Genomic DNA, 13,605 nt, shown 5'->3' on the forward strand with positions numbered 1-13,605 from the left:
CACCAACTGCTTCCTGCTTTTGATTAATTTGTTCTTACATTGTTTTTATTGTTTTACATTGCTGTTTTATTTACTGTTACATTGTTTTATATTTCAATTTCTTGTGTTGTAAAGCGCTTTGTGATTTTTTTTTTTATCTGTGAAATAGGTAATTACTTACTTACCTACTTACATCTGCATTTAGCTATTTTCTTTTTACATTTTTCAGTTTTGTTTTATTTAATCATTAGAAGCAAATTGTTTTAGTTAATGTAGATTTTAATAAACTAAAACTAAACTAATAAACTTAAAAATAATTTGCAAAAGTTTTCACAGAATGTGATTATTCATGTCTTAGTTAGTGGCCAGATCTTAATCTACTTTCGATTCATCCCTAAAAGGGAGTTTTTCCTTCCCGCTGTCACCAGGTACTCGCTCATAGGGGGTCCTGTGATTGTTGAGGTTTTCTGTCTATCGTAGGGTCTTTACCTTGTAATATAAAACTGCTTGAGGCAGCTGTTGTTGTTGCTATGTAAATATAGAATTGAACTGAAATTCATGTCATTTATTTTAAACTTTATTTTTAACTTTCTCTCTTTACAGATGACACATCCTCTAAAGAAGTCAGCAGGGTAGGTGTTTACTTTATTTATCATCTTATTTTATATATTACATTCTGTATATTATAACATAATATTGTCCTTCAGTAACTGTAAAAATGGCTTGATGCTATTTAAGAACTGCACACACTGAAACAGTTGTGTTTGTCCTTGTCCTTACTTTATTTAGTCTAGTGCCTTTGTATGACTTTGTCAAAGGGATAACATCAATATAAAGAATAAGAAAACATATGGTTGGACCATAAACGCATCATGTGTGTCACAGTTGTTGGGAAAGTTAGAAAGGTTCAATGGCTATTGTTACACATACTGCATGTTCACACCTTTGTCATTCACACCATCAGAAGACCGGGTGTCAGCACCCACAGCGAGGCCATGACGCTGAGGAGAAGGAACTAACACATGCACACACAGGGAAAAAAAAGGGGGAAAAAATTAGGTCCACTTGGCCCCTCAGTGCGTCACCCATACGTCTGTGCAAACAGGATGTGGGAGGATAGAAGGCGTCCCATGGGGAAGGGTTTCTAGTACGCCACTCTCCTTGCCGTCCTGTCCTCACACTCACGGCAGGAGCAGAACTAGACCGCTCTCTTGCCCCGTACTAGCCGGGAGGTTTGCCTCTTACATAACCGCAGTTTTAAGCTGAGGCTGACCAGCACAGCTTGCCAGAGCTCTAATCAGAACTGTGGGGATCTGGTGGCCTCCTTGCAAAACTGCAGGGGGATCCCTGAGCTAGAGTCTAAGGGTGGGGCGGGGAGTAATGTTATGATGAATGGCTTTGTCTTTGTGAATGGCATTAATCCCCTTTCACTGAGAAACAGAAAAAAAAAGTCATTTGACCTGGAGTAATCTGCAGTAACATTAGACTGAATGCAGTAGAGAATGAAGGTTGTTGTCAGGTTTTTCTGCCTCATTGCACTTGCTGAATTTTGATATTCAATCTCAGTGTTTGTGCAAGACTGCACAGATCCAATTTCTTTGTGTCTTGTGTCCAACAGTACCAGGACACAAATGTGCAGGGTGTGGTGTACGAACTCAACAGCTACATAGAGCAGCGCCTGGACACTGGAGGAGACAATAAACTCCTGCTCTATGAGTTGTGCAACATCATCAAAACAGGTAAAAGTAAACATCAACCAAAAGTGGATTTTTGCAAAACCTCTCGCGATGAGCACGGCTTCAGATACTCTGGGTGTAATTTCAGCACCGTAATAGTGGAGGAGCAGGATAAGCTCAGATGCAGCAGGAAGTTTTGTCCGTTTAAAATCAAATTTGGTGCACATGTACTTTTCTAACACCCACTTTAGTAAACCCCACCCACATGCTGATCCAATAAACAAAAGTAAGGATAAGAATTACTTGCAAATTAGCAAAGCAAACCAAATCATGTTTGTCACTTACAGGCCAATAAACCAGAAAATTGAGTTATGTAAAAGGTTAAAAACAATCACTCTTTTTTATTTTATTGATTCAGTTCATAAAGTATTGATGGATTATTTGTTCCTGTTTCATATTATGACTCCATCTTAATGACTGGGAGAATTTCATAAGCAGTGATTCAAAGTTATACTTTTATAATGAATCTGAGTATAAAGGTTCACTTTATCCAAACCTCATTTCTCATTAACTGCTTGATCACTTGTGCACTGACTGCACCACCAGGCTCTCTGACTCCACATTGTATGATAACATGACCTATATATCTGTGTGAAGTAGGACTGGAAAGGAGAACTGGGAATGAGATGCACTGGATGGCAGTCAAAGCTGTCGGTCAGAGTACCCTTGTAGTTATCTAGGACATTGTTAATAGATTGGTATTAGATTACAACGGGGGGGGGGGGGGGGGGGGGGGGGTGTCTCTCTGTTGTCTTTATTTTTCTCGCTGATATCTGCCATTTATTTTATTTTATTTCATTTTTAAAATTTTATTTCAGGTAGTCAGATAGGGTTCAGGCAGAAGCACCAACTAATACAGTATTTAGTCAACAAAGAAAGCAGTATTTCATAATTATGAATAATTTCAGGTAGGTAAGGTAGGAGTTTTTAAAGCAAATATTTAAACTTAAAAAGATAAGATAAGATAAGATAACATAGCCTTTATTAGAGGTATTACAGCAGTAGGAATATATAATACTCCAGTAACAGAATAACGATAGATAGATAGATAGATAGATAGATAGATAGATAGATAGATAGATAGATAGATAGATAGATAGATAGATTGATTGATTGATTGATTGATTGATTGATTGATTGATTACACACACATTCGCAGCATTTGGCCAGATTGTATTTTAGTCACTTGCTCTGCACATCTGTGTCTCATTTTTTTTTTCCTGCAGCAACTAAAGCTGATGGATTTGCACTTTACTTCTTGGGAGAATGCAACAATGTGAGTTCTGACTTCTTCTGTTTTTTTACTGATGCATCTCTGTGTATATGTTCCTTTTTTCTCCAGTTGTGCTTCACTTCCTGTTCTTGTCTGTTCTTCTCAACAGAGTTTATGTTTATTCACTCCAACGGCGGCCAAGGATGGGCCTCCATCCCTCATCCCCTCTGGCCCCATCGCATTTGGGACAACCATTGCCGCTCATGTTGCCAAGACTCGCAAAACACTGCTAGTAGAGGACGTCATGGGGGTATGTGTGGCTGTCATCCATCAACAGTGTAACATTTCAGTGCATCTAGTGTTTGACTACTTTATGTAGCTATAAACATATAATGAAATAATTCTTTCTTATTGGTCTCATTGGGTTAATGTGCTCAACACTGTCAAACTAAAGATATTAAAAAATAATCATAATAGGAGTAAATATATGAAACAAAAGGTAAATTAGTCAATACTAATTAATGAATTAATATTTTGTTAAGTGATCAAATATATTAAATTTATTGTAGGCATTCTTTAAGTAATTATTATGATTTATTTGGATGTTGCTGTTGTGTGAATGTACTTTTGCATTAATTCTCCTTTTTTAATATGTTTAATTAGTCTAGCGCAATTTTTGCAAATGTTTCTTTTGTGTTGCCTCAGTTTATTTTCCCTCATTTGTCGTCATTTTCTTTTCTCATTTCCTTCAATATTTCTGCTTCATTAGGCAAATGATGAGTATTTATGTATTGGGCCATTTAGTTTGTTATCCAGTTATGCTTTTGCCAGTATTTTCATTTAGTTACACATAATAAATTATCCCTCTTTTGATTTACACTTCACACTTTGAACGGGAGCAGATTTCAAAGGAGGTATAAGAAGAAGCTTCAGAATTCAGGGAAATATCAGCACAGGCACACTGTAGTGGAAACTCTTCAAGTTTAAAAGTCAAAACAAATCAGGTTCAGCTTTAAAGAAGCCTTAACTTTATTATAAGGTGTGTGTGTGTGTCTCTGTGAGTGTGTGTCAAAGTGAAATTCTTAAGAAAACAAGCGCATGAGACACATGTGGCGTACTTTTCATAGCAACAGATTTAGAAACAGGAGTTTCTTTGTAATCTTCATCAGTTAATACGCCCTGTGCAGTTCAGGTGATAATGTTCTTCGCTGGTCTTTGTGTTGCAGGACGAGAGATTCCCCGACGGCACAGGGCAGGACTCAGGGATCCATGTTCACTCTGTCCTGTGCCTCCCCATCATCACTGCCATCGGGGACCTCATTGCCATCGTGGAGCTTCACCGGCACTGGGGCAAGGAGCCCTTCAACCTCAGCCACCAGGAGGTCAGTCTGACCCAGACAAAACACACCAAGAGTGGGAGGCTGAAGCAAGGCTCACAGAACTACAGTTAGCCTGGTATTACCCTTAATCTGGATCTGTTTGAGATCTCTGTTAGCTTTGTGGGCTTCATTTTTATTGTCAAAAATATATAAAGGGGTATATTTGTCTCCAGATGAAAGTCTTTCTGTGAACAACAGTGCATTGAGCTGGAAAATGGCTTTACATATAGAGAATGTTGAAGCAGGTGTAGGCAGGGTGTATAAGCTTTAAAGATCAAATTTAAAATGCAGAGCATTTAAAATGCTCTTTTCATTTCTGGTCATCGTGTAGATATAATCGATATGTGAACAGCTTGTAAAAGTCAGCATAGTTTAAACCTGCATCAGTTTGTTTTTATCTACTTTAAAGGGGCTCAACAGGTAGCTATTTGCTTATTACACATTAATAACGCTCTTTTTTTGGCATTTTTAAATTTTTAATTGTTTTATTGTGTTTAGTGGTTTGCCATATTGAATTAATGTACAGTGTAAACTACTGCAAAACACTGAAGGTGCAAGTCAAAACCTCATAATAATGAGCTGAACGCTGACATGCTTTTTAAACCTGCAAAGTCCTGCTGTTATTTTTAGGAGTTGTTGTCCTCTTTTTAATCACATGTGGACAGTGAAGGTCTTTTCCGTAACTTGTCTTGCAGCTTTTATTTTTCATTTCATTGCTTAAATGCAAATATACAATAGAGATGCAGCAGGTTTGAGCCTGAGTTCCCAGAGTTGCGCTGAGTTTGTGGGGTAACTAGCTCTTCTGTGATTATGAGACTGCCTGATGTGCAGAACAGATAATTACGTTGAGATTGTGTCGTAGTGAGAAAATGTGATAAGCACAGATTAAACCTGCACGGTGTGACTTAATGTGTAAATTGCAATAGTATTTGTACTGCAGTTCTTTGGAGCTAAGCCTTGCTTTCTTTTCCAGGTTGCTACAGCTAATTTAGCATGGGCATCAGTTGCTATTCATCAAGTGCAGGTGAGCAAACCTCTGGAGAAGCAGAACTGAAAACTGAGTGTGTAACAGATACAGTATACAGTAACTCACTGAAGACTTGTCAGGGGAAAAGGCGAATCCTACCTGCTCCACTTATTACTGTATGTTCTCGAATGATTTTGTTTGTTCTGGTTCTGCACCTGTGTTTTTAATGGTTAAATCCACTGTGTACAAGAACTGAGTTGTCACCGACACCAGTCCAATCAACTGAGCCGTAGTTTCAACAAATAGCTCCCCAGGGACGTCATTATGCCCCAGTCCTGTTTTTATATGAACAGATAGCATAACACCTCAGAGAAGCAGCGTCCCACTGCAGCTCTGGCCACAATGGACCTCTGAGCCTGTGTGAGCAGTGCAGCCCTGCACTCCTGGGTTAGCTGCTCTCTATTCTCTGGGAAATTTTTGATACGTTTGTGTACTCACTCGTGACGTCTTTTTCCTTGTTGCTAGGTGTGCAGAGGCCTCGCCAAACAGACTGAGCTCAACGACTTCCTACTAGACGTATCAAAGTAAGAGCTGCTCCTGTTACAGTTTCCCTAACACCAAATAACTGATGCACAAAGTGAATATTGTTTGGTCTAATAAGTATCTTGTCCTCACAGCACGGCTGTGATAACATAAAACTTGTAGCCCACACGATAAAAGAGATTACTACATTTTAGGCAACCTAGCTTTCATGTCTTGAATGTGAACGTCATCAGAGCTTCCCATTTGTCAAACATCTCAATGCGCCATTTCTTCTTTTCGCACAGAACATACTTTGATAACATTGTGGCAATAGATTCTCTACTTGAACATATTATGGTGAGTGTGATTTCTGCAAGTACGTGTTCATTCACATTGTCCTCAAGGCTACACATCCTGGGAGTGTGTGTTAAATCATGTCTGTTAAAAAGACTAGCAATGCCGCAGTAACACAGATTCACTCCTATTACTTTCTAAAAATAATAGCGTGCTCATAATGATTATTCTTAACTAATTAAGTGGTTACATTAGTTTTAGATACATAGTAATCAATACGGTACTTTGTACATCTAAAACAGGCAAGTGTAAAATGTGGTTTTCCTGCTTCTTTTACTAAAACCTGCTTCTTTTTTTGTATGTTTTTGGTTGCCTTGTGACTGTGGTCTTAACTCAAGTCATCTGGTTCGAGCACTAAAATAAGAGGGGATGACTTGTAGTTTTTGCTTTTTTATAATTCTCCTCATTTAACTGTTCAGTCCCGAATCACTTAAACCAGCAGTGTTTTATCTGCTTTGATAGATGTAACTCCCAAGTTCTTGTCAGTCCCCAGTGTTGTTAATAGGATTCTGTCCCTGATGTTTTTGTTTTTTTTACAGATATATGCAAAAAACCTGGTGAATGCAGACAGGTGTGCACTCTTCCAGGTAGATCACAATAACAAAGAACTATACTCTGACCTGTTCGACATTGGGGAAGAGAAAGAAGGCAAACCTGTCTTTAGGAAAACCAAAGAAATTAGGTATGTACACTTTTTCTTTTTTTCTTTTTTTGCTTTAGTGTGCTCAGTGTGATGATTTTATTATTTTTAGACATGACTCACTTTTTGATCCTATGTTCAGAGTGCACCGTTTAAAATATTCTACTGGCCTCCTGTGACAAAATCTGCTAAAGTAATAAAAAGTATATGCAGTAGAAAAATAGCAATGGCATAGTAGAGTATTATTTTGCAGCATCTAAGCTGCTAAATTGAAAAAAAATAAATAAAGAAGAAACATTAATTACATAAATGAGTTTATATTCTGTTAAAAGCAGAATTGTTTGAATTTTCATCTTTAAGTTTTAAACTTCATAAACCTATATTTATTCATATAGCTTATTTTTTCATTTGTATGTTTACATGCATATATTTGTTTGCATTTTTTTTTTCCAATTTATTTTTTTCATTTTTAAATAACATTTTTATATCTGTATCTTTTTACAATTCATAATACTTGTCTTATTTAAATTTTCATTTATTTTAACATTTATTTTAATAAATAAAACAGTAAATAGGAAAAGAAATTAGTAAATAAATACACAGTGAAATCACATAAAAAAATGAAAGCTATTTTAATTATTTTTGGCATGTTCAGTAACACATTGTGTATCACTGCCACAGATTTTTTGTTGTTCTCAAATCTGCAATGGTTTACAATTTGGACTGCAAATGTCCTAAATTAATTTCCGTATTGGTGATTTATTACTGAGTTTAAATGCAGATTATCTCTCTCCTTGTTTTTGTGTGTAGGTTTTCTATAGACAAGGGAATAGCTGGCCAAGTGGCTCGGACAGGGGAAGTCTTAAATATCCCAGATGCCTATGCAGACCCACGGTTCAACAGGTAAAACAGGCTCTAAGCCATTTTTACTTACTTTTACATTAAATAAATATCTTAAATAATGCTACTGAAGAGTTCTGCTTCAGTTACTTTTGCTTATTCAGTTGTATGCATAACACCGGCGCTAAGATACTACTACTTTTAATGGAGCCTTTCAGTATGCAAAAGCAGTTAAAACACAAACATGCTACAATGTATGAGTCACAAGATAAGCTGACAAAATCAACATAACTATGTCTTTTTGAACAGAGAGGTGGACTTGAAAACTGGCTACACCACGCGGAACATTCTGTGCATGCCCATTGTGAGCAGGGGGACCGTTATAGGTGTGGTGCAGATGGTGAACAAGTTAAGCGGAAGTGCCTTCACTAAAACAGATGAGAACAACTTTAAGATGTTTGCTGTCTTTTGTGCTCTGGCCTTACACTGTGCAAATGTGAGTACACCAAATTAGTCTTACACTTCTTAAAAGACTAACTAGTGTTGTCTAACTGCAAATGCATACCCCACTGACTTGATATCTTCCTGCACACACTTTTCAATCTACATACATTATAAGAACATTGTATATATGGCGTACCTCCAGGCCACAAGTGCTCAATTTTAACCATCTTATTTTGACATAACTCCAACTTTGACGTGGCGGCTTCATCGGCAACCAAAAATCACAGTCAAACGAATAAAGTGCAGTTTCTATTTAAAGTGTGCAGTGCTGTAAAAATGCATAATCACCGGGTGATTATCCCTTACATGTAACACAGACATTTCATGAATCATGCTAACTCTCAAAGCCTGCATTGTGTGGCCTGTCTGTCAGAGCGTGTCCTCGCTGTGGGGCCTGACTCACTGTCATCGCTTGCGACAAACTTACGCATGAGCAGCGTCACAAACTTGCTTTTAAAATTGATGCGAGATGTTAATATTTAAGATGCGAGGTCTGCATCCGTCCAGTGACAGGATTTGTGTTTAGTTGTAATTTATGCCTCGTGTCTCTGGGACGCTAACTTTGGCTTGCTTCTGACTCAAAGTGATTTACGGGTGAAGGTGTGATGCCTGGGGCCTTTACATGAACATCTAGCTTGAGGACAGGGATGCAAACCAGATGTGGAAATGCTATTTGGAGGCGTACACTACGACTACAACTTTAACTTTCACCGGAGAGACTGATAGAATTTTACATTGATATTATAAACAACATTTCTGTGGTATGTATAGCAGTGTTCAAGTTCTCACTTGGCATTTTAAAGACTTATTCCAGGTCTGTGATTTCCCTGCAGATGTACCACAGGATCCGACACTCTGAATGCATTTACAGAGTGACGATGGAGAAACTGTCTTATCACAGCATCTGCACATCAGAAGAATGGAAGACCCTCACCCAGCTCAACCTCCCTGCACCTATTTATAAAGAGATTGAAATGTGAGTGCCTCCTCTGGCGGCCTTCTAGGGAACTCATGTTTTGACCTTGAGTGTAGTAGACATGAGTGTACAGCCACATGTCTGTGAAAGGCACAATGACACAGCGCAGACCTGGACTGTGTCGCCCTGCAAGAAGAGTGCAAACACAAACACAGTGCAGGAAGGACCGTGTCCTATAGATGTCAACCTGTCAGTTTAAAACTCTCAGATCTCAGAAGTCCCTTAATCTGCATGTTGTCTCCTTTTCCCAGATCTGCTGATCATGTTAATTTAAACCTTTTGCTCCCTCCTCCAGGTTCCACTTTGACATCAGTCCCTTTGAGGAGATCTGGCCTGCCATTTTTATCTACATGGTTCATAACTCCTGTGGAAAGACCAGGTAGCGTCAGCAATATTGTTTACACAAGACTACGACTCAAACAACAAGAAACTAAATGGAATAAATAGTAAATAAACAAACATACACTACCAGTTTCTTTGCCTTTTTTCCCCTTAATACAGCTTTGAGCTGGAGAAGCTGTGCCGGTTCACCATGTCCGTAAAGAAGAACTACCGCCGTGTGCCCTACCACAACTGGAAGCACGCAGTGACGGTGGCACACTGTATGTACGCCATCCTACAGAAAACCTCTGGGATCTTCACAGAGCTAGAGGTTTGCTTCTTGTTGGGTCTGCTAGGAAAATAACTGGATCAACATCTGCTGTCACTGTGTGCTTTCAAGAAAATGTGTTTTTATTTGCCCACCATTTTACAGAAGAAGGGTTTGCTAATAGCCTGTCTTTGCCATGATCTGGACCATCGGGGGTATAGCAATGCCTACCTCCAGAAGTTTGACCATCCACTGGCTGCTCTGTACTCAACCTCCACCATGGAGCAGCACCACTTCTCTCAGACTGTTTCTATCTTGCAGGTAGAGATCCACAATACAGAATTTAGGGTACCTTGAAAATCAACATGTTAACCTTTAATCTTATTTCCACAAGTGTTTAATAGGAAATAAAGAACCTATTACTCAATGGCTCAGTCACACTAGAGTAAAAATATGAAAGCACCTCGCAGTGACTAGGAAAAAAGATCAGTGGTTGCCAAGTTATTGCAACGAATTTGTTTCAAATTCTGCAACCAGTTTCAATGGTAATTACACAGCTTGAGTGTAACTACCATTACACTCTTATCCTCTGGGCAACTATGTTTGATCACAAGGTGAGTGCACACGTTGCCTGGTGGGAGGCAAACAACTGCGCTCCATTTTGGACTGACTGCAAACAATAATTGCCTCCTAATTTATTAATGTGGACAAATTGCCAACACGCTGCAATAAATTGGAGTCAGTATGCGCCAATAACTTGTCTGTGACACATCTGTGGACTCAACCGGTCCAGATGACAGCTAATAGTCAAATTATCCCAAACAGATTGTATGAGATCGCCACCGTGATTCCATTCATAAGACAGCAGAATGACAGCAGACTCACTCCGTCTTATTCCCGTTTTATCGACTTCTTGATGGATACGAGTCACTTTGAAGATGGCTACTGACTGCGAGATTTCGTGTCTGTCTTCGAGGCAGGTCAAAGGGAACAAGAGTTCATTGCACGTGGTTACAATAATTTGGGTTAGTGCTACGGTTTCCAGGCACCATTTCCCCTAGTGTGACTGTAGCCTAAATAGTATACTTCACTGGACAAAGAAATGAAAACAACTTGATCAGCAAAACAGAAAAAGGATCACAATTTAAAAAATACCCATAAAAAATGTTCCATCGGGTTCTGCAACAATGTCATCAGCTTAGAACAAACAAAAAATATTTTACTATATTAGATAACGAATCCTTATACGAACTGTCAGTTACATATGCATTCAAAGGATCATATGACTTAGTTCTGATTAGCGTCTTACAAGGTGTCTTTTGTAACATGCAGGATCTGCTAGTTTGGGCTGTAGCCTTGTGATGAACTTATGTTTGCAAGATGTTGTAGTCTAGCTGAATGCCTCATAAGTGGAGCTTTTGCTTTTTTATTGATCTCTTTGTTTCTCATAGCTGGAAGGGCACAATATTTTCTCCAACCTGACTTCCAGCGAGTACGAGCAGGTGCTGGAGATCATTCGAAAGGCCATCATCGCCACAGACCTCGCCCTCTACTTCAACAACCACCACCAGCTGTCGGAGATGCTGACCTCATGTGCGCTGGATTTGAACAACCATTCCCACAGGTCAGGCTACGACTCACACTGGGGCACAGGTCAGGTCAGGACCACACCAGGTCTCATCAGTATCACGCTGTGAAATGTTAGACCTGGCGCACATAAACAGCACATTGAGTCCTTCCCCCCCGCATGGATATAACAAGGCTTTGCTCCCCTCCAGGGACCGTGTGATTGGTCTGATGATGACAGCATGTGACCTGTGTTCTGTTACCAAGCAGTGGCAAATCACACGACTCACAGCCAACGACATCTATGCTGAGTTTTGGGCTGAGGTACAGTGGGATACTGTTAGACTTTAAACAGTTTCAGTGTCATGATTATGCCTCCAGTGTAACAGTCTGGCCTCTATTATTGCTCATAAATGCTGCTTCAACTTACAATTTGTAAGGCACAACATCGTGTTGTCTAGTGGTCAGGAGACTTAACCACAGTGTGCAAAAATAAAAGCCACGTTATTTGTTATTTTGTTACTCCACAGGGAGATGAGATGAAGAAGATTGGGATCCAGCCGATCCCTATGATGGACAGAGACAAGAAGGACGAGGTTCCCCAAGGCCAAGTAAGAGCAAGACATTTACTCGTGTGTTTTAACTGCTTTAAATATTTAATGAATGTTCGGCCTTCTGATGGGAAATATATTTTAAAAGAACAGCATAGGAACTGTTGAATCAATGCTTTTGTAGTTTTGCTTCTGTACACCACAGCAGTGGATTTTAAATCAAACAATAAATAGTTGATTGAAGTGTTGACTTTAAGCTTTAATTCAAGGGGCTTTCGAAACCTTTTGCTAAAAACTATTTAGCAATTACAACCATTTTTATGAACAGTCTCCATTAAATTCACGGCTTCTGTAAACTAAACAGTTTAATGGCCACAATATCTGTAGCTGAATTTGCATTTTTTGGCTTTTCACTATAATTTGAAATATAAAGTCTAAAGAAATGTCATTGCAAGCGAGGGACGCCATCATTAGACTGAAAAAACAAAACAAGACAAAAAACATTTAGCCAAATCAAAAATCTGGTTCATTCTTAAAAGGAAAAAATAGTTTGGAGGGATCAGCAAATCCAAAAAATATGAAAGACCACAAACGACAACTAAAGTGCATGATTGCAGAATTATTTCCATGGTTTAGAGAAACAAGTTAATAACATCTAACAAGATTAACACTCTCAAGTCTACAATCAAGAGATTCCCAAGATGAACTTGCACCAGAATGATGGGAACAGAAAATATGCAGAAGGAAAGAAATCTCATGAGCCAAAGCAGACCTAATCTTCAGTTAAACACGGTATAGAATATGTCACAGCATGGGTGTGTATGGCTCTGAGTGGAACCAGGTTGCGACTGTTTATTGATGATGTGACTGCTGATAGAAAAAGCAGGATGAATTGTGAAGTGTACGAGGCTATACTTTCTAGCACTTCACTGTGCAAATGACTAATGACCTCAGGATTACTGCAAAAGCAGCCCAAAAGTTTCTCAAGGCAAAGATACTGGATATCCCTCAGTGGGTAAGTCAGTAAGCAATCTCTATCCAATGGACCATGCTTTTCAGTTTCCTGAAGATAAGACTGAATACAGGCCTGGCCAGGCAGAGCATTTCAGTGGAGGAAACACAGCATTTGATGATGTCCATGGGTCCTAGACTGCACTAAAAACAGTCCTTGTATTTAAAATGATGTTAGTTTCTCCAAATAACTTTGAGCCTCTAAAAATGGAGGATTACATATAAAAATGTATTTTATTCCTATACAAGTTTATGAAACAGTTTTCCAACGTGTCTGCACTTCAGTCACACTTGATTTAAAATCCTCTGTGGTGGTGTACAAAGGCAAAAATGCAAATATACAAATATTAGCACATGCTACATGTTTTGCTATTATTAAGTCCATTTTACATTTGCTTTCTCATTTTTTTAAAGGTGGGATTCTACAATGGTGTTGCAGTTCCATGTTACACGACACTTGCTGAGCTTTTTCCTCCATCAGGTCCTCTGCTAAAGGCCTGCAAGTAAGTTATTCAAAGCTAGAGTTGACAAAGAAATTGAGTGAATGAATAATTCTTGGTTTTTTTTGTGAAAAATGTCTAAAACGCCAAAGTCTAAATGTTGCTTTACACATTATTGTCATGCTTATTTCTGCTCTGCTGTGATCGATAAATGAGCTGACAGCAGCTTGAAGGGTAACCAGTAATGCATGCGCCGTCCTTAATACAGTACTAATCCAGTAAGATCAGAGGTGATAAGGTGTGTGTGCACAGGCACACGTTTTTAAGCATTCCAGTGA

The 13,605-nt window shown here is 38.8% G+C and overlaps 1 protein-coding gene across 4 annotated transcripts in view; it reads left to right on the forward strand.

The window, feature by feature from the left end:
• Positions 1-13,605, forward strand: part of pde10a (phosphodiesterase 10A) — a 65,925-nt gene that overhangs the window by 49,256 nt on the left and 3,064 nt on the right. For all 4 annotated transcript variants that reach the window (XM_085297198.1, XM_085297200.1, XM_085297199.1 and 1 more), the window contains 19 exons: positions 583-611; positions 1,598-1,718; positions 2,942-2,991; positions 3,098-3,238; positions 4,155-4,310; positions 5,281-5,331; positions 5,800-5,858; positions 6,102-6,153; positions 6,690-6,832; positions 7,601-7,693; positions 7,940-8,126; positions 8,968-9,110; positions 9,406-9,489; positions 9,612-9,762; positions 9,865-10,020; positions 11,151-11,323; positions 11,478-11,589; positions 11,796-11,876; positions 13,242-13,330. In XM_085297198.1, coding sequence (XP_085153324.1) covers positions 583-611; positions 1,598-1,718; positions 2,942-2,991; positions 3,098-3,238; positions 4,155-4,310; positions 5,281-5,331; positions 5,800-5,858; positions 6,102-6,153; positions 6,690-6,832; positions 7,601-7,693; positions 7,940-8,126; positions 8,968-9,110; positions 9,406-9,489; positions 9,612-9,762; positions 9,865-10,020; positions 11,151-11,323; positions 11,478-11,589; positions 11,796-11,876; positions 13,242-13,330 — 2,071 coding nt within the window. The remainder of the gene's footprint in view (positions 1-582; positions 612-1,597; positions 1,719-2,941; positions 2,992-3,097; positions 3,239-4,154; positions 4,311-5,280; positions 5,332-5,799; positions 5,859-6,101; positions 6,154-6,689; positions 6,833-7,600; positions 7,694-7,939; positions 8,127-8,967; positions 9,111-9,405; positions 9,490-9,611; positions 9,763-9,864; positions 10,021-11,150; positions 11,324-11,477; positions 11,590-11,795; positions 11,877-13,241; positions 13,331-13,605) is intronic.

The sequence above is a fragment of the Mchenga conophoros genome, linkage group LG13 (genome assembly GCF_057382185.1).
Source record: "Mchenga conophoros isolate Kocher_MC1m ecotype Shallow Benthic linkage group LG13, M_conophoros_male_GT1.1, whole genome shotgun sequence".
NCBI lineage: Eukaryota > Metazoa > Chordata > Actinopteri > Cichliformes > Cichlidae > Mchenga > Mchenga conophoros.